Below are 20,584 nucleotides of genomic sequence, written 5' to 3' on the forward strand. Positions count from 1 at the left end.
TTTGGATGAACACCTGGCTGTAATTTGTACATATGTGTCTTTTCAGAGTGGCACGCAGCTGAACAGCACACTGGCCGGTCTGCAGGCAGAGAAGGAGATGATGCTGAAATCAGTTCGGGATCAGGAGGCAGAGCTAAAGTCTCTGAGACAACAAGCTCATCTCCACCAGAGCACCCTGGAGCAGGAGAGGCAGAGGAGCAGCATGGAGCTGGGAAGCTTACATGCCCAGCTGCAACATCAGGTGCTGGACCATGCGTCTCACCTCACTGTGAAGCTTTGACGTCATTCCTCACTGACAGGGTTGTGTTTGTTGAACCAGGCCCGTCGGGAGGGTGAGCTGACCCAGAAGCTGCAGGACGAGCAGTACTGTCTTCTTCAGTGTGCAGTTGTGGAAGCTGAGGGCATCATATTGGATGCTGTGGCCAAACTGGACGACCCCATACATGTCCGCTGCATCAGTTCTCCTGGTAAAAAAAAAACACAACACAAAAATGCATACATTATTAGGGCTGCACAATATATTGCAGATTTATGGTTATCACAACAAATATTTTTACATACAGCATGTTTCCCTAATATTGTGCAGCCCTGTACATAAAAATGTAAAATAATCTCACTGCTCCATCAGCGAGCGGAGTGCTGAGAGAGTGGCATGAAACTGTGAGAAACTAAACCTGATGTCTAATTTATGTTTAAATGTTTTCCCTTTTTTTTGGTTTCATTCTAACAATAAAAAAGGGATTTTTAGGGCGAGTGCTAAAACATTAAGTGAATAAGAGGTATTGCTTCGATGGAAATTAATCTCTTAGCTAAATAATGTTTTCTGATGTGGCTTAAAGGACTTGAAGCACTTGGTTAAACCTCCAAAGTACAGGACAAAGGGACATCTAGTGACCCCAGTTATATTTTCCAATACCATTCCTGACTGTTGAAGACAAATGCAGGCGTATGCCACTACTTTTTAATGTTAATAGAAAAACAACTAGAATTTTATGTAGTCCTGTTAATAATCTCAGGCATATAATCACAAAAAGAGCTTTGTGAAAAAGTTTCCATTCACTCATTGTGAGTATGAATGTCACGTAAATTTAACTTTTAATGGTTTATTTGAATTGAAATAGCTTAATTCAGATGAAATTTTCCACACAATAAACAACTTATGATCTTTAGAAAAGGAAAATTGTTCCCAACTTTGCACGGCTTTCGAGCATAGTCGACAAATTGTCAAAACAACTTTCTTCTAGAAGTGTAATTGTTTTATCCAGTCCAAAACCAGCTACGATATGATTGGGATCTTGGTTCTGTTTTAACAGTCATTGTCCAAGTTTTAATGGTGTAGTTTTTGATTTCTGGTGAAGATGAAAAATTTGTAGGTTGTCCATCTCCTCTTCGTTATTTCATCTACTTGGTGCAATGCACCAGTAGAACTGGCAGCAAAATATCCGCACAACATGATGCCATCACCACCATGCTGGACAGTTGGTACAGTGTTCTTGGGTTTATATATATATTATACAATTTATTATATATTATTGAACTTATGAAGTTTTTTGTGTTTATTTATGGATGTATAAATAATTTTAAACCCGTGTGCTCATTTACTGCCCCAGTTCTTGTATTTAAAATGTATTGAAGTTGTTTTAAAATCATTTCTCCATGACCCAAAGCAGGTTTAAACACATCTATAAAGAACCAAAATGTTATGGCATTCATGGTTATGATGGAACAATGTAAACTTCTCAGTGGAGCTGTAATAAGTGAAGCTTCAGCCAGCGTCTCTCTCCAGCACATAGACCCTGCTGACAAAAGCAAATCACAAAGACATAGAATGCTCCTTTTCTTCGAACCTTTAATGGTGCATTTGCATTTTTGAACCACATCTATAGCATTCTGTACTTTCAGATTATTTGGTGAACCGAGCTGAAATCACACTGGGTTCTATTGATAAAATGCAGCAGAGCCACATGGTCTATCTGGGAAACAGGAATGGTAAGTCAGACACACACAGCATGCTTGCGTGTTCAGCTCAGCTGTTGAGCCTAACTAATGTTTTTATGCCTTACAGATGCCAGTGGCCTGCTGAGAGCCGTCACCCAGTTTTCCCACCTTGCCGCCGACACAATCGTTAACGGCGCAGCAACGTCACACTCTGCTCCAGTTGATCATGCTGAGAGTAAGAGACGCACCGTCATGCCACAGCTGCAGTCCTCCAATACTAAAGTTCTCTCTGATCGTGCTTTCTATGCACTCATTTGTCTTGTCTCTTACAGGTTTAACCGACAGCTGTCGGGAATGTGCGAATAACTGCCTGCAGTACTTGAATGATTTGAAATCTCAAGCCAATTTACAGCGAGCGGATCCGTCTGCCATACGCTACATTGTTCAGCGCATCCTCGCCATGGGACAGGTGAGATACAATGTGAATTAATCTCGATAACAAGACTGATAAAAGTCTAAATCCAAACTAGTGCCAACTGAGTGCGGGAGTAGTAAGAACCGTAGTGCTTTAAGAGCACATATCAGGTACTAATAGACATCAGTAAATAACAGGTGACACATCTGAAAACTCCTGGGTCTTAGTAGAGATGCAAAATTTATTGAATCATAGTTGTCATTGCAATTTTTGCAATATCGCAATCAGAAAGGACAGCTTGGATGCAATATTGGATTGAATATTGTATTTTTAGTGCCATGCATTTACACTCTCTATGCCAATAATACATTTGGCTAGTTGGACGGACTGTTGCTGCCCTGGGTAATTTATAGTTTCAGTGGATAAGATGCTAATCCCTATAGAAACTTGTGGGGAAAATGCAATGATGGAAAATAGAGAAATGAGTCAGCCATACAACGTTTAATGTAATATTTGTTATTTTGATACACAGATTTAAGGGCAGCGCCTGTGAGTGGGCAGCAAAGCCTCGGTGACCCGTCCCCCCCTAGTTTGGAGGGGTTGTACTGGAATTCTAATTTCCCCTCGAGGATCAATAAAGTATCTTTGAATTGAATTGAATTTAATTTAAGCAAAAATATAGAATGCTGGTTTATTAGTCTGGCTATCTGCTCAGCTGGAGCCAGCGGTCAGCTACTTAACAGACATATATCTACTTTTATATCAGTAACCAGCCCATGCCGAGTTAGTGGTAAAGGTGGGGGACAGCTGAACTGGATTTCAATCAATATGATGCATTTAAGATTCTGACCTGATGATCAGTTTAATACGTTTTTTATTCTCATGTGACATTTGCTCCTGCATCATCTTGCTAACCTAAAACCTTCAAACAGATCGTCTGAAGGGTGAAAGGAGGGACCTATACAGGGATGAAAACTTTACTCGGTTAATGAACAAAAATTTATAAGGAATTTGCCTTTTGAACCTGATGGTACCAGAGAAGTACGTGAAATTATCGATGTTTTATGAGGTCAAGATAATCCTATTCTGGTTTGCTTTAATGTTTAGTATTATATTAAATTTCCATAGCTTTTTAAAACCTGTGGGTCCTATTTTCCTAATGACAGCCATGTTTTACTGAGGTTGCACTGGCTGAAGCTCATACAAACCTGAGCTGCTGCAGCTCTGGTGAATGCTCTAATTGTATATTACTTGTTCAGGATTTGCGGCCAAAAGGACAGGATGTGTTGAAAGAAGAGCTGGGAAGCATGGTGGATAAAGAAATGGTCGCTACATCCACAGCCATCGAGGAGGCTGTGCTGCGAATGGACGTAAGTTGGCTGCACTGCTGCATTTTGCAACAGTTGAAACATTTTTATGTAGATTATGGAGCTATAAACTTATTATCTGGATTTATTTGCTCATACTTTACTATAATTTGAGTTTCCAACATTATAATCAACACAGCTGGACAGGTAATGCTGACACATTTACAGCCACTGATGCTGAGGCATCTGTTTCCATGTGTCTTTTAGGAGATTCTGACCCAAGCAAAGAGAGACACCAGTGGTCTAAAGCTGGAAGTCAACCAGAGGTAGGATGATGCTGTGGAATGAAAAATAAGTTTTCCTCTTTCATAATAATCAAAATCATATATTTTATTTGTAGTGCAATAATCTTAAAGCGCTAAACAAATAAAAAACCATCATACAAGGATGAAATCAGTAATAGTTGTAAAAGAAAAACTGTTTAACCTCTCTGTTTCATCACAGCATCCTGGGATCCTGTTCAGATCTGATGAAGGTAATACATCTGAGCTGCTCGCTGTGGACTCAGTTAACGAATGCCCACTCACAAAATATTTTGTCCTTCATCCCCTTCAGGCTGTTCATATCCTGGTCACATCTGCTACTGACTTACAGAAAGATATAGTGGAAGGAGGCAGGGTGAGTTTCTCTAACACTCGCTTATTTCCTGTATCCACTAAGATGGAGGGCCAATACAGAAACCCTAAAAGATGGACTTCCTGTAACTCCTAGTGAATACATTTCCTGTCTTCTTCTATGGCCTTATTATTAAAGCCTAAAGGAAGAACAGTTGGGTCAGGGTTAATATGCAATTGAATACTCTGCAAAGACAAGATATTTAATGTTCAAACCAATGGACTTTATTGCTTTTTGCAAATACTCACTCATTTTAAATTTGATGCTTCCAACATGTTCCAAAAAAGCTGGAGCAACAAAAGACTGGTAAAGTTGAGCAGCGCTCAAAACACACCTGCTTGTAACATTCTGCAGGTGAACAGGTAAATTGGAAACTGGCGAGCATCATGACTGGGTATAAAAAGAGCATTCCCGAAAGGCTGTCGTTCAGAAGCAAGGATGGGGAGAGGTTCACCACTTTGTGAACAACTACGTGAGCTCCAACGGTTTCAGAACAACATTTCTCAATGTAAAATTTCAAGGAATTCAGGGATTTCATGATGTACAGTCCATTGTATCATCGAAGGATTCAGAGAATCTGGAGAAATCTCTGCATGTGAGCGGCAAGGCCAAAAACCAACACTGAATGCCGGTGACCTCTTAATTCTGGCAAAACAGATACAAATTTTATTCAAAGTTTATTTTCTTCCTTGTTCTCAACGTGTTTTAAGGTAAAAAAAAACAAAACAAAAGGAAAGCCTTTCGTATTTGATTTACTGACTTTCTTCATTTCTTTGCACCGCTTAAAAGAGATAAATGGTGAAACAAACACAATGCTGCTATGAATCAGAAAAAGGCAGACCCAAGATTCAGCCAGACACAGTACTGAAAGTTTAAAAGGTTTATTTAGCCACAGGAAAACATCACACAGGTAACACTCCTCACAGCTTCCAGGAATCACTGAGGCAGAAAGAGGGATTAGTGACTTGTAGTCTCTCCAGATTTTGCAGGGATCAGAAAAGCCACTAACCTGCTTTTGTCTTGAGTGGAACTTGAAACCCAGAGGGGAAACCTCAGTGGGCGGCAGGCGGTGATCTCCACAGCACAGGTAAGAAGTGACTCCAGGCTGAATAATCCGAGGGCTAGGCTGGCTCAATAATCCAAGGACAGAAACAGGGTCAACGATCGGAACAAGAGGCGTCAGGCAAGGGGCAGGCAGAGGCATAAACCAGATGCAGGAAACAAGGTCGACAACCAAAATCCAAATAGTCCGACAGGGAGCAGGCAGAGGCATAAATCCAAAAGGCAAGGCAAGGTGAAGAACAATGAGGGAAGACACAGGTGTATGGCATGCCACAGATTGCACTACACTGCAGCGGCCACCAGGTGCATCTAATCTGCTGATTGCAGCCAGGGAGACAGGGTAGAGCAGACGTGCCAGAATCATAACAGTACCCCCCCCCCCCCTAAGGTCCGGCTCCTGACGGACCAGAGGCTGATCAGGATGGAGACGATGAAACTCACAAATTAGGTCCTTATCAATGATGAACCTCGTAGGAATCCAAGTCCGCTCCTCAGGCCCATAGCCCTCCCAGTCAACCAGGTATTGCAATCCACGTCCTCTTCGCCTGGACCTGAGAATGCGCCGGACCGAGAACGCTGCACCACCATCAATGACCCGGGTGGGTGGAGGGTGCCCGGAGGTGGGCCCAAGTCGGGGCTCCACGAAGGGCTTGACCTGAGAAACATGGAACGAGGGGTGAATCCTCATAGAGTTGGGTAATCTCAGCCGTACAGAGACAGTGTTGAAGATCTTGGAAACTGGGAAAGGTCTAACAAATCGGGGTGCCAACTTCCGGGATTCTACCCTTAATGGTAGGTCCTTGGCGGAGAGCCAAACTTTCCTCCCCACCTGGTACTTAGGGGCAGGGGTCCGTTCTTGACTGAATCAGTGACATTCTGATCATCGACCTTCTGGCCTTTCTCTATATTCTTTGGCACCTTAGGGCATCGTTCCTGCTCCTGACCTCATTCTCTGCAGTTTTCTTACCCTCCTCCAGTTCATGAATTGTCTTTCCTGTTTCACTAATATGCTCAGTCAAATCACTTATTTCCTGTTGCAGGTTCTTGTTCTCCCTCTTCAGGGTCTCCAGGTGGCCCAGAGCTTCTTCATAGGAGTTTTTCATTTTGAACATCTGTGTTCAAAGCACGCACCTCCTTCAGAGCTCCTTCCAGCTCGACTTGACTCTCTTCATACTTCTGCTTCCACTCTGCAAGAACCTTGTCAAAGTTCCTCTGCTTCTTGTCCAGGTTTGCAGCCAGAGCATTAGCTCTCTCCACGTCAATCATCAAGACCTCCACTTCACCCTGTAGCCTTTGTTTGGTCTTCTCCAGAGAGGCACATTTCACATTCACGGCCTCGATGGACTCTTCCGCGTCCTGAAGACGCTGGGCAAGCTTTTTCTTGGCCTTCAAGCTTTTTCTTGGCCTTCTCGAGCTCCTCAGTGCACTGAATGGCATCAGTTTCATACATGGTTCTCCACTGAGCCACCTCGCTGTTAGCCTTGGACATAGCACGCTGCAGCTCCGCTTTGGCCTCCTGCTCCTCCTCATACTGCTCTCTGAGTAGATCACAGTCAAAACAAGCCGAATAAACAGCATGAGCCAGAGCGTTCTTGGCCTTAATCTTATTAAATACTTCCTTTAGATCATGGTATTCTTGAGGTACCTTGGATAAATCCGGATATGTCTCCTCAACCTCATTCTCCACAATGACCTCTGTAGCAGCAGACAAAAGGCAGTCAGCGGAACATGACTCAGACCAACCCAGAACTTCTTTTCTCTTCCAGTCAATATGAGGGTTGTGTTTCTGCAACCAGGAGTCCCCTAGGACAACAGGAAGTTCAGGTGAATTTATGATCATGAAGGTTACATTCTCTTGATGATTACCTCCAACTGTTAAGGTAATCTCCTCCATCCTGAGGTGTGAATTGTTCATGCTGTGACCATCCAATGCTAGCACTTTACGTGTGTCAGCTGACGGAATGAGCTTTATGTTGTTCTTAATGGCGAATGCTTCATCCATAAATTCAGTATCTGCTCCTGAATCAATAAACACGGCCCCTTGGAAAGACATGGAAGAGGTTCGAAAATGAGCAGGAAACAAGAAGGAGGAGACAGTTAGCTGACTTCGGCTCAGTAGAAAACTCCCTTCCTCTGCTGAGTCTGTCCTTTTTAATGGACACCTGAGTGCTAAATGTCCCTTCTCTCCACAATAAAAACAGAGCTTGAATCTTCTCCGACGATCCTTCTCTTCAGGGGTAATCTTGGTTCTGCCCAACTGCATGGGCTCACAATCCTCTTTTTCCTCAGTAAGAGGTGACCGACTCCTTCTATCATGCCAGAGTGCAGGACCCTGAATTAATGAGGAGCAACCCTCCTCATGTTGCTTCCCCCTCCCTCTCTCTGCTAGCCGAATGTCAATGCGAGCAGCCAGGTCCTCGAGTTGTTTCAGGGAAGAGGGGTAGTCACAGGTTGCTAACTCATCCTTGATGTCTGCGTTTAGTCCTTGCATAAATGCATCCATCTGTGCTGCCTCATTCCAACGGCTATCTGCGGCCAACAAATGAAAGTCAATTATATAAGACGAGACAGACTGATCACCCTGTTTGAGGGACAGTAAGCCTCTTGCGGCTTCACGACTTGGAAGAACAGGGTTAAAAACTCGAATGAGTTCCTTGGAAAATGTTTTATAGAAGGTACAAGATGCAGACCTGTTCTGCCATTCAGCAGTTCCCCACTGCTTCGCCCTTCCTGCCAGCAGAGATATAACAAAAGCCACCATAGAACGTTCAGTGGGAAAGGATGATGGCTGAAGCTCAAGATGAATTTCACACTGAGTTAGGAAATCTCGACACTGGTCTGGGTCTCCCCTGAACATCTCAGGCGGAGATAGGCGTGGCTCCTTTTGTGACGGTGGCGGCTTGGAGACAAGATTGCCAGAACGTAATGTGGAAATTATTTCCTCCAAGCCGGAACCCAACCAGGAAAGGGCCTCATCAACGTGGGTGCACCACTGTTGTGCTGGCGATGGCTCCATTTTTTGGCCAGATTTTTCTGTTATGAATCAGAAAAAGGCGGACCCAAGATTCAGCCAGACACAGTACTGAAAGTTTAAAAGGTTTATTCAGCCACAGGAAAACGTCACACAGGTAACACTCCTCACAGCTTCCAGGAATCACTGAGGCAGAAAGAGGGATTAGTGACTTGTAGTCTCTCCAGATTTTGCAGGGATCAGAAAAGCCACTAACCTGCTTTTGTCTTGAGTGGAACTTGAAACCCAGAGGGGAAACCTCAGTGGGCGGCAGGCGGTGATCTCCACAGCACAGGTAAGAAGTGACTCCAGGCTGAATAATCCGAGGGCTAGGCTGGCTCAATAATCCAAGGACAGAAACAGGGTCAACGATCGGAACAAGAGGCGTCAGGCAAGGGGCAGGCAGAGGCATAAACCAGATGCAGGAAACAAGGTCGACAACAAGAATCCAAATAGTCCGACAGGGAGCAGGCAGAAGCATAAATCCAAAAGGCAAGGCAAGGTGAAGAACAATGATCAGACAGTAAGGAACGCTGGATATCTACTCACACGATGGCTTTCAAAAATCTGGCACCGTCTGCTTGTCAGAGTCAGTATATATCAGGGAAGACACAGGTGTATGGCATGCCACAGATTGCACTACACTGCAGCAGCCACCAGGTGCATCTAATCTGCTGATTGCAGCCAGGGAGAAAGGGTAGAGCAGACGTGCCAGAATCATAACAAATACAAAACTTATTTAAAATTATTTTTACACTCCTTGGTTTTTAATCTGCAATTTCAACGTAATAACTTGTTTAAGGTTAAACAATATATAAGTGGTGTTTTGTATTTAATATAATGACCCCAAAGACATTTAGTTCAATAAAATGTTGTTTTATTGTACCCTTTAATGGAGACAAATGGTGGACAAAATTCTCCATAAAAACAAACCTTATTTAACATTTTTATTCCCCTTTATTTTACCTTACCTTATTATACCTGTGTGGCTGTTTTACTACTTGTGTAAACAGTTTTTTATTTTTGTAATTCTTTGATAAATTTATCATAACATAAATCGATGAAATTGTATATGACATATATTTGAAAAGTAATATTTTAAGGTCTGTGTTCTTACTTTACCTGCAGGGGGCAGCGTCTGTTACTGAGTTTTATGCCAAAAACTCTCGCTGGACTGAAGGACTCATCTCAGCATCCAAAGCTGTGGGCTGGGGTGCAACTCAGCTGCTGTAAGACCCTGAAACTGTCGATTTAAACACGTACATCAAAGGTTCCATAAGCATGTCAGCCTTATGTTGACAAGGTTTTGCATATGGTCCCTTCTTTGCTTCCAGAGACTCAGCTGACCGGGTGGTGGCTGAAAAAGGTACATACGAGGAGCTCATTGCCTGCTCCCATGAGATTGCTGCAAGCACTGCACAACTGGTTGCTGCGTCCAAGGTACAAACACAAGTAAAAATATTGCAATTTTAAAGACACCCAGCTCTGAAAACACATTTTTATATTTAAATAGAAATGCACTGATCAGAATTTTTTATGGCCAAATTCCGGTCTTTAGTGTTTGCAAAGCTTTGTCCTATTGATGCAGATTTTAGCCGATTATTATTTGCCTTTATGAACTATAATATAAAAAGATTTAAAAACAGTATTTACCTTTTTTTGGTCTACCTGCCATAATTAGTCATTAATTATTTATATTTGGAGCAGAGGTGACATCACACTGTGTGGGAGACAAAGGCAGAATAATATAGAGTTGTCCTTTCAAAGTGTCTCTAGAGTGTCGTATCAGTCCGGCTATAGTAACTAAAACGGCAGCCTCTGTGTGTATTTGCTAGCAAAAGTAGATCCTTACCTTAATTCTGAGATTTCCCAAAGACTGCCATCATTTCCACCTTCAGCGTGTTCCATGATGGACATAGGGTGAAAGCTAAAAGGGATTAAATAGAGCAACTACGCTACACACTGGTTAGGTTTCCTGTTGTTTGCTGAAAGTCTTGCTCTCTCAATCTCTCACAGCCTGAATGAACCACAGAAATGTCACAGAAGTTTCCTTTTAAATTGTTTTTCACATCTCTGCCTTTTTCTAACTTGGTTTTTAAACCCAACAAAAACTTAAAATAGCCTAAGTTTCAGTCTTAAGCTCACAGTAACAGCTTCCACACTGAAGAATGTTTTTATCAGCGCAATCTGGCAGCGTGTAGGTATTCTGCGTTGACTAATCAGAAAAAGATTATATTTTTGAGTTTCCGACCCCACTGTCAGGGTTGGTCAAGCTTTGAACTATCAGATGCTGATCACCAGCCTATTTCTCAGTGCATCTCTATATTTAAAGACATTCATGCAACGTGATGCGTATTTCAACAGTTGCTGAATGTGACTTGAGTGTTAATCAGACCACTTCTATTTGGATTTAATGTTTGTATAAATCTCTTAGTTTTACATGTAAAACTTTGGAATTGTGTCTTTTGTGAGCTATAAATATCGTAACGCCTTGGCAAATAAGACCACACCAGCAGGTACTCCATTGAAGTTATAACATCATTTTTGAACACAAAATGGTACTGTCGTTCCAGGTGAAGGCTGATCGCAACAATAAGAAGCTGTACACACTCCAGCAGGCCTCACGGCATGTGAATGACATGGCTGCTGTAGTTGTCACCTCCACCAAACATGGGCAGCAGCAGATTACTGACCACAGTAAGAGAATTAGCATAGGGAGAATACAGTGGTTTCACAACCAGCCTTTCACTACCTTTGGCATTAGTATGATCAACTAAATTGAGTGTTATCTGATGCTTTAGCAACATCATTTGATTTTTTTGTTTTGTCTTTCCAGGTGTAATGGATTTCTCTGGCATGTCTTTGATCAAGCTCAAGAAAGAAGAAATGGAAGCTCAGGTTAGGTCTATATGACAAAGATACTGATTTATTTCTTCTTCTTGATGTTGACTGGAAGCTAAAGGAAGCTTAAATAGCAAATTCTTTGCTGAAGAACAACAAATTTGCTCTAGCAATTTTAGATAATTGTAGCTGTAAAGAAAGAGAAAAACATTTAAACAAGTCTAACAAATGTCTGAAGCATGAAAAAATGATTTAGCTGTATAAGAAGTTGCTGTGGTTTATTTGGACCTTTGGTCCCAGAATGATGTAACAAACAACTTAACCGCATAGGGACTGAATTTATGGCTCACTGAAGGGATGCTCTATTTGTTTGAATGAGCCAATCAAACGACTGGTTCATAATTTTTTATTTTTAAAGCCAGCTTGGGGTAACTGAGTTTATCCTGGAATAAAAACACTTTCAGGAATGAACTACATCCATTGTAAACATTTCAGTCACTTTAAATAAGCATGTCCCACTGTCACCTATAGACCACTGCATAGTCACACACATGACTTCCCTTGTGCCTGTTCTCTGTCTCCCTCAGTTGAGTTGCAAAATGAGGATTTTGTGTGGGCATCTGTGTGAAACAGCAAAAACAACAATTCAATTCCTATCTTTTGTGTTAAAGAGCTGGTTGATTGATTTGGCTTGTTTGTGAACATCACAACTCTATAACTACGTGTTTAAAATATGGTTCTAGCTGCAAGCCGGAAAACCAGTGAAAGTTGCTAATTCTTTTGCTGTGTGCCGAGACTCACAGCTAACAGCAATACATCTCAATAATTCTGGATTTGTAGTATTTATACATTCAAACACTGCAACAACAAATTTATCAACAAAGGATGCACAGCACTATGTGTGGCTCTGATTTACTAAAGCTCAAACCATTTAGTGCAAACAAGCTGATTATTATTGGAGCTGTTACTACCGTTCATATGGCTAGCTGGACCTCAGCTGGTCGGGCTTGGTGAGGAACCTCAGACTTTCCGTGTTTTTGGACCTCAGAAACGTACCAATAAAACACACCATTAGAGCAACAGTTAGCAAAGCGCTAATAAATAAATGATTGAGAATGTCTGATGGCTAAAAATGGGTGTTTATTTAAGGTATAAACAGTTAAACTACACAAATAAAGGTACTGGAAATGCTAAAATAGCTACAGGTCAGCAGAGTAAAATGTTTCATGTTATCCGTTACTGTTTTTTTACTCTTTGTGTGGGCTCATTGATGGGGCTCCAAAGCTTATGTCAATGTTTGAGAACCACTCACAAAGATCTTGTTCTCTGTGAATCTCTCAGGTCAAGGTGCTGCAGCTGGAGAGCCAGCTAGAGCAGGAACGAGTCCGTCTTGGGGAGCTCAGGAAGAGGCACTATGACCTCGGAGGCCCTGGGTCTCCAGATGCCAAAAATGACAATGATGATAGCTTCCCTCCCCCGCCACCACCTACCCTGCTTGATTCCACCCCCCAACCTGAGCCCTTTCCACATACACAGCCTTTTACAAGCACACAGAGGTTGTCACTGCCTCAGTCTTACACACCAACTCAAACTTATACTCCATCTCAAACGTACACCTCATCTCAAACTTATACTCCATCTCAGACGTACACCTCATCTCAAACTTATACTCCATCTCAGCCATTCACACCTTCTCAACCCTACAATGCATCCCAAACCTACACACCGCCTCAAACCTACACCCACTCCCAAACGTACACCCCCTCACAGCCCTACATTTCACCCCAACCTTACAGTTCATCAGTGCCGTACATTCCAACCCCAACCCAAAGTTATCTACAGCCCCAGTCTCATTCCCTGTCACAGCCGTCATCGCTTCCATCCAGCGCAGCCCAGCCCAAACCAGCTTCCCAGCCGCAGACCACCCAGCAGAGCAGCACTGAATCACACAAACTGGCCTTCAAGAAACCAAGCATCTTTGTTAAATCTGGAAACTTGCTGAAAAATGCGGTAAGTTCTAATACTTCTTCACTGAAATCCTACAGTGCAGTAAAAAGCATCTAACCTCAAAGATTTCTTCTGCTTTTACTGATTTTGCAACACATTTATATCAGTTTTTTAATTCAATTTGTATCAGGGTTTCAGATCATCAAACAAGTTTTAATATCAACATTAACTGAGAAAATACAATGATGAGTTCATTTATTGAGGGGTAAAAGCTATCCTTATTAATAGTAAATGTACTGTGATGGTCCATGTCTTTATCGGTTAGATTTACTTTCCACAACCAGGCCTGATTACTGCCAAATGTATAGAATCCGGAAATCTCTTAAAGAGAATCTGTTTGACAATATGCAATAGGCTAAAGGATTAAAACCCCACCTCACGCCCCAATCTAAAGAAATTTGAAAATGGATAAGAAAAAAAGTCTATCATCTATCAGTCTCGAAAGGGTCACAAAGCCATTTCAGTCAAGTATGTAAAGTATGCCCGGCTATGTTCTGCTCAAAACGAGACAAAATGGCATCCATGAGAGAGCTCCAAGGTGAAAACCACTACTGACTAAAAATAAAAAAGGCCCTTCTCACATTTATCAGAACACATCTTTATGATCCCCAAACCTTTGAGGAACATTTATTGTGGACCTATGAGACAAACATGGACCTTTTAAAATGTGTGCTTTCTTTTACATTTGGCGTAAAACTAATCCTAATCAGATAAAGAACATCATAGCTACAATCAAACGTGGAAATAGTTTAATAGTTCGGTATTGCTTTGCTCCTTTATGACCCGGACAACTAGCCAACATAGATGAGGACCATGAACTCTGCTCTTTAGAAGAAATTCCTGAAGGTGAATGTCTAACCATCAGTGTTTGCCCTTCAGGCACACTTGTTATGCAGCAGAACAAACATTCAAAGATCCAATTGAGATGCATGACCTTAAACTAAAACAAGTCGTTCATCTTCAAAAACTTTGCACTGTGGCCGAGTTAAAACAATTCTGCAGCGTTTTCAGTCAGAGGTATCTTCAGATCCTCTGTATGACATACCGCTACAGGAGATCCATTTTTTGTCTGATAATAAAATTAGTTTGAAGATCTGAGTCGTAGAAGTGTCACAAAAAAGCACAAATAGAAATTGGTCAGATCCTTTTTTCGTGGTATTGTAGATTCTTACTGCATTTGCAAATTGGAAAGTGTTAGTAGATGCTTCATACATTATTCTGTTTTTCTCTGTTAATTACAGTTCAAACGAGGCGAAACTGGAACTGGAGAGTCTTAGACATTACTGAAGAAGACGACTCCGACTTGATGATGTTACAACTCGCTGGAGATTTACTAGTCTTTATGATGTTAATGAAGGAAACTCAACTTGAGTGAAATTTTACAGGAATCAATGCAGTTTGCTTAATATGTGTTACAGCTTCAAAATGGATAAAAATTGAAAATTTTTTGTAGTCATACTAAAGTATGTGTTAATACCCCTAAACCTTGATTCAGTGAAAATGATCAAATTATTGAAAATTGAGTTGTATTTCTGTGTTTTGATTTGTCTTGTCCTAGTTGTATTTCTTCATAAAAATCTTGTGTCCTTATTCTTCTAAAAATGTCCTTCTGAATTCAAGGTTTAAAACAGATAATACAAGAAAACTGAAAGAAAGGTGGACCGGACCTTTGTATGGTTTAATCTTTTACCACATTCAAGACTTGCCTCAAAATCAACCTGTTCACTCACACTGCTATCACTACAACTTCAGCTCATTTTTTGAGTGTTTGTTGTTTCAGTAGTTTTAGGATTGACTGTTTCCTTTTTTGTGTTTTCATTGATGTTGACCAAGTTGTAATTAATTGTTGCTTATAATGCACGATTATGTACGTAAATTGTATTTTTATTAATATGGAAAGGTAAAATTAAAAGACAGAATGAATCCTGAAGCTGATGCAATAATCACCATTAAACTAACACAAATTTCTCACAAATCTAAACAATGTTCGTCTTTGACAAATCAAATTATGAGCAATCCGTAATAAATATGTTTATTTACATAATTTTAATCAGTTTTTGTACAGTTTTTTTTTTAAGTGACTATTTTTATAACATTTACTTAGCTCTTTTCCACTGTTTGGGACACAATTTCCTTTAACCTTTTGAATGACAATAAAGATTTGGATTTTGATATGTCCTTAAATGCTTTGGGTTGTTGTCATGTGATTGGCTGATTTGCTTTTTGTGTTTACAAGCAATTGAACAGGTACACCCGATAAAGTGGCTAGTGAGTGTAAATTGAACCCTTGTTCCTAACTGCATTGTGTGTGAATAACAACACTGCAACTATTGCCAGACTTTGAATGGACAAGACAGAAATATTCGTGGCTCCAGTATTGATCCACTGTATAATATCTATTGAACAGGGGCTACATGGTGGAACAGTTGTTAGCACTGTTTCCTTGCAGCAAGAAGGTCATCTGATCTGCATGGAGTTCACATGTTATCTCCAGGTGTTCTAGCTTCCTGCCACAACCCTTAAAATATGAATATTTGTTTTTTGGAATGCCCTTAGGAGTAAGTGTGTGCATGGTTGTCTATTCTGTGTGTGTCTGTTGCCCTGTGGTGGGATGGTGACCTTTAAAAGGGATATATTAGTGGTGCTGTGGTGGTTGATGGGGTATAATAATGGTTCCGAAATCAAGTTCTGCTTTGATCCCTCAACCCAATTGCAGAGCTATAGGAGCTGTTCCAACAGCTGACCAGTGCAGCCTCCAGTTAAATGTTTGGCTCAGGGGAACAGGATGTCTGGTTTTACTATGAATTCTAGCCAGAAATGCTCTGGGAATCTTTGTAACAACCCCGTAACATGCTCATCATGTTACTGGGTTTTAATTGATCGGCGATGCTTTAAAAATATCAATGAAAGAAGTTTTCCATTTGCTATATTATCACAGCGATGTCATACGCCTGTTATCTCGCTCATGCGCAATGCAAACTGCAATATCACCTCGATGGAAGTAGCACTTGGACCGTAGAGAAGGCGCGTCAAGTTAAAAGGATTACGTACGGAAGTAAATATTTCTGTTTTCAGAATAAAAGCACATGACTGTTTATTTTCATGTAAATATTTCCAAAAATTATTCCCCCACAACATTCTATGGTTTGAAAAATGAAAAATTATTTTAGATGATTTACATGTATTACATGTATTTTCTTTTTAGATATAGGTTATATTGGCTGACATTGCTTAAAACCTGGATTATATTAAATATGTACTTTTTAAATAACCAAAATATGAAGCTATATGATAATAGCTGCAGAATCAAAGCAATTAGCAAAATAAAATAAAAAGTGAAAATTTACAGTAAATGTAAAATGCTATGCAGTACTCAAGTATATTTATGATACAGGATACATTCCGCCACTAAATGATCATTTGAACATGAGAATTTATTTTAACCAAAATGTTATGTAATTTGTTTATTTGACTGCTTAACTGTGTAATAATATTTACTGCTCTTAAGTTATGAAAGAAGTTAGCACACACAGCAAGTAATGGAAACTAAAGTATATTCAGTCAAGTGTAATTATACATGAATACGAAGGTTTATTATTTACTCCACGAGGAGCCGCAAAAGGTTACTGTTAAAGAAGCTGGATGTTCAGAATCCTGGATCCAAGCCGGATACAGGATACATGGAAGTAGAAAAATAATCTCCCTTTCTTTCTACCCATACATTATTGAGTTCACATTGTTTTATAATAATAAACTAATATCCTAATGTTAACACGTTTAGAATATTAAACATGTTTTCTATGTTTCCATGGCCGAGCAGCTGCATCCTAGCCATACATCAGCAGATATTAAAGTTGAGGGGAAACTACAAACATGGTTTTTACTGAATGTGGAAAAGTAGTGAACTTTTTTTTATTTGTATGTGTCCTGTTGCAACATTTCAGGCATACCATAAGAGAAGCTGAAGATCCTACCTGTAATCCTGCTGGAACTGTTTGCAGCAAAATGGTTTAAACCGTGGGTGTCCAAATTGCGGCACAGGGGCCATTTTCAGCCCTGGAAGGGTTTCTGTCTGGCACCAAAATACAATTAAAGAAGGGTACAAATTAGGCCCCCCAGCGGTGGAAGCTGACGCAGATGGACACTTAAAAATATATATTTTGAAAGAAATATTCACTGATTGAAGGCCATCAAAAAAAAATGCAGACATATAATCTTTTTACAATGGAATGTTAGGCCCAACATAAAGGAGTTTGTGTTTTAATAATCATGTTTTTTGCTTTCTTGTTAATGTCAGTAAATATTATCACAACAACCAATGACTTTAAATCATAAGCAGACTTGGATGCAGCTAATACAGCAAGTTATTTAAAAAAAGGGGTGTCCTATATCCCATTCCAAAATGTCCTAAAATTCACTTTTATAAAATGTAGTTTCTTTTAATAAGGCAGCTGTGCAAGACCCTTTGTATATTCCAGTTGTACAATGATTTACAGATCTCTTTTTTACAAAAACCAGACTACTTTCTTTGCTTTACTAAATATTTGTCCAGATGTTTTGGTGTTTGAGCTTTGTTTTGGGTTTTTTCCTTTGATTATGATGATGTTTTCCAGGTGGTGCGTTAGTTTTTTCCTTTAGGTTTTGTTTCTTACATGTTCCTTGTATGGTGCATTTTATGTTCTGTTACATTTGCAAAAAAAATATAGATTTCTGTTTAGTCATGTTTTAGTTACCCCTCCCTTCTGTCAGACCATAATAAGCTTCATCCGGTCCATCTGCTGCATGCCCATCAGTCTCAATGTGTACAGCACAGCACAGGTTGCCATGCTGTATATTTACTCTTCCGTTCTGTTTACTCCTTGCAGGAGTGTCCTGTCCGTGTCAGTTTGCACATGCTATGTCTTCTCATGCCAAGCTGTAAGTTGTTGTTTTTTTTACTTTGTGAGGGACCGAACAGTAAAGGCATAGCGGACACAGGAAAGTATATTCCAAGTGGGTCTTTATTTTACCCAACAAACTTCTAAAATAGCAAAGTTAAAAAATATAGCTAATGGGCCCGTAAAAGAGGTCAACTAAATATAACTCTTCTCAAAATGGGAACTCACAAACTATTAGCTAAGGAAACAAAACATACACAACGTAACTCCAAACTGACCTAACACAAAGACACAGAAGGTTAACCTACATAGTGAATTAGCCAGACCATTCATACACAATAGGGGGGAAACAGAACTAAACATCACTACTACCTAAGAACCAAATGATGTAAATTAACCTAAACACCCCCCTAGCTGACAGGCAAATAGTTGGTCCTGCTGAGCTGGCATTATGCTTTCTAAGTCCTCGCCTCTTTCCAAGACAGGAAGCAGCCGACTCCCCAAACCAGTAACTCAAAAAAGAAAAACATAATCAATAACAACAAACCACTTCGTGCTACTATCTGTGTGTTCCATACTATTGTTGTTAGTTTAAGTAAAGAAATGAATGAATTACCTAACTAAAACACATGTTTAATCTCAAAACAAAACAAACCTATGAGGTGAGTGTGTGAATTGACTTTACCAAAGTGGGGCTGAAGCCATCACATACTTATTAAATCTCTTTCTTTGACTCATAGTTCTGCTGCTGCCTGCTTGTCTGCATTTGGGTCCAACGCCAAGAGTCACTCCTTGAAAATATTTTATGATTTTCACAAAAAAGATTTTTGAGGTCCTGTTTGACCTGTTTTGAGGACTGTTGACCTGTCCAGGGTGTACCTCTTGCCTAATGACTACTGGAGATAGACCGCAGCCGCCCAGCAATAGGTTTTTGAGTGTTTGAGGAAAAAAAAAAAGAAACATTTCTGTCTAGTGAGTACTTTAAACATGATTTTAGCATGTATGAAAAAAGTTTGGACACCCATAGATTAAACAAATACATAGAAGTGAATCCAATTCAGTTGAGACTTTAGAAGAGGTCAAATGGGAGCTGTTTCTGCTCATCACTCACGTCTGATGAAAATGATTAAATAATAACAATTATTATTATTATAATAATGTTTATACAATGTTGTTCTTTTCTTATTTATTTTTATATTTATGATATAACAATAATATTAATGTAGCAGTAGAAGACAATGTTATATATATTGATAATGTTCCTTTTCATGTCAGCATCAGAATCAGAATCAGAATCAGCTTTATTGCCAAGTTCGTACATACAAACAAGGAATTTGACTCCGGTACACTTTGCTCTTTGGTTTTATTTTTGCATTACAGAATATACATATTTATAATGTACAATATACACATATATAGTAAAATGGTGCATTTGCAACATCTGTATGCTGTTGTTTTGTACTCTATTGAATGTTCATCAGAGAAACAGCCTGGGGGAAGAAACTGTCTCTGTGGCGGCTGGTTTTAGTAAACAGTGCTCTGTAGCGGCGGCCTGAAGGTAAAGCTCTAAACAGTTTATGTGCAGGGTGTGTGGGGTCTGCAGAGATTTTGGCAGCTCTTTTCCTGACACTAGACCTGTATAAGTCCTGGATGGAGGGAAGGTCAGCCCTGATTATTCTCTCTGCAGACCTGATTATTCGTTGCAGTCTGGACCTGTCCTGTTTTGTGGATGAGCCAAACCACACTGAGATGGATGAAGACAGGACAGATTGAATGATGGCAGTGTAGAAGATCACCAGCAGCTCCTGTGGAAGGTTGAACTTCTTGAGTTGTCTCAGGAAGTACAGTCTCTGCTGGGCCTTCTTTCGAACAGTGTCTATGTGTGAAGACCATCTCAGGTCCTCAGAGATGGTGATCCCTAAGAACCTGAAGTGGTCCACAGCCAATACAGTGTTATTGAGGATGGTGAGGGGGGTGTATGGGGGTGGTGTTCTCCGAATGTCCACCACCATTTCCACAGTCTTGAGTGGGTTGAGTTCAAGGTAGTTCCGACCGCACCAGTGTACCAGCCGATCCACCTGCTGTCTGTATGCAGACTCATCACTATCCTGGATCAGTCCAATGACAGTGGTGTCATCTGCAAACTTAAGGAGTTTCACGGACGAGTCCGATGAGGTGCAGTCATTTGTGTACAGAGAGAAGAGAAGTGGGGATAGAACACACCCCTGGTGGGCACCAGTACTTATTGATCTGGTTCGGGAGAAAATGCTCCCCAGTCTCACCTGCTGCTGTCGGTCCGTCAGGAAGCTGTTGATCCACTGACAGGTGGAGGCTGGGACGTCGAGCTGGGTGAGCTTCTTGTGGAGGATGTCTGGTATGATGGTGTTGAAGGCCGAGCTGAAGTCTACAAACAGGATCCTGGCGTATGTCCCTGGGTGGTCGAGGTGTTGCA

General features: G+C 40.6%; 1 protein-coding gene across 1 annotated transcript in view; it reads left to right on the plus strand.

The window, feature by feature from the left end:
* The window catches only part of LOC124872494 (huntingtin-interacting protein 1-related protein-like), a 29,745-nt gene extending 14,306 nt beyond the window's left edge, over positions 1 to 15,439 (plus strand). Inside the window, exons 19-33 of the mRNA XM_047372576.1 lie at positions 47 to 241; positions 320 to 467; positions 1,903 to 1,989; positions 2,066 to 2,173; positions 2,271 to 2,407; positions 3,613 to 3,723; positions 3,928 to 3,986; positions 4,165 to 4,195; positions 4,276 to 4,338; positions 9,536 to 9,636; positions 9,742 to 9,847; positions 10,981 to 11,104; positions 11,244 to 11,305; positions 12,590 to 13,258; positions 14,497 to 15,439. Coding sequence (XP_047228532.1) covers positions 47 to 241; positions 320 to 467; positions 1,903 to 1,989; positions 2,066 to 2,173; positions 2,271 to 2,407; positions 3,613 to 3,723; positions 3,928 to 3,986; positions 4,165 to 4,195; positions 4,276 to 4,338; positions 9,536 to 9,636; positions 9,742 to 9,847; positions 10,981 to 11,104; positions 11,244 to 11,305; positions 12,590 to 13,258; positions 14,497 to 14,532 — 2,037 coding nt within the window. The 3' untranslated portion in view covers positions 14,533 to 15,439. The remainder of the gene's footprint in view (positions 1 to 46; positions 242 to 319; positions 468 to 1,902; positions 1,990 to 2,065; positions 2,174 to 2,270; positions 2,408 to 3,612; positions 3,724 to 3,927; positions 3,987 to 4,164; positions 4,196 to 4,275; positions 4,339 to 9,535; positions 9,637 to 9,741; positions 9,848 to 10,980; positions 11,105 to 11,243; positions 11,306 to 12,589; positions 13,259 to 14,496) is intronic.
* The last annotated feature ends 5,145 nt before the right edge of the window (positions 15,440 to 20,584 follow it).

This window comes from Girardinichthys multiradiatus, chromosome 8, assembly GCF_021462225.1.
Source record: "Girardinichthys multiradiatus isolate DD_20200921_A chromosome 8, DD_fGirMul_XY1, whole genome shotgun sequence".
Taxonomy (NCBI): Eukaryota; Metazoa; Chordata; class Actinopteri; order Cyprinodontiformes; family Goodeidae; genus Girardinichthys; species Girardinichthys multiradiatus.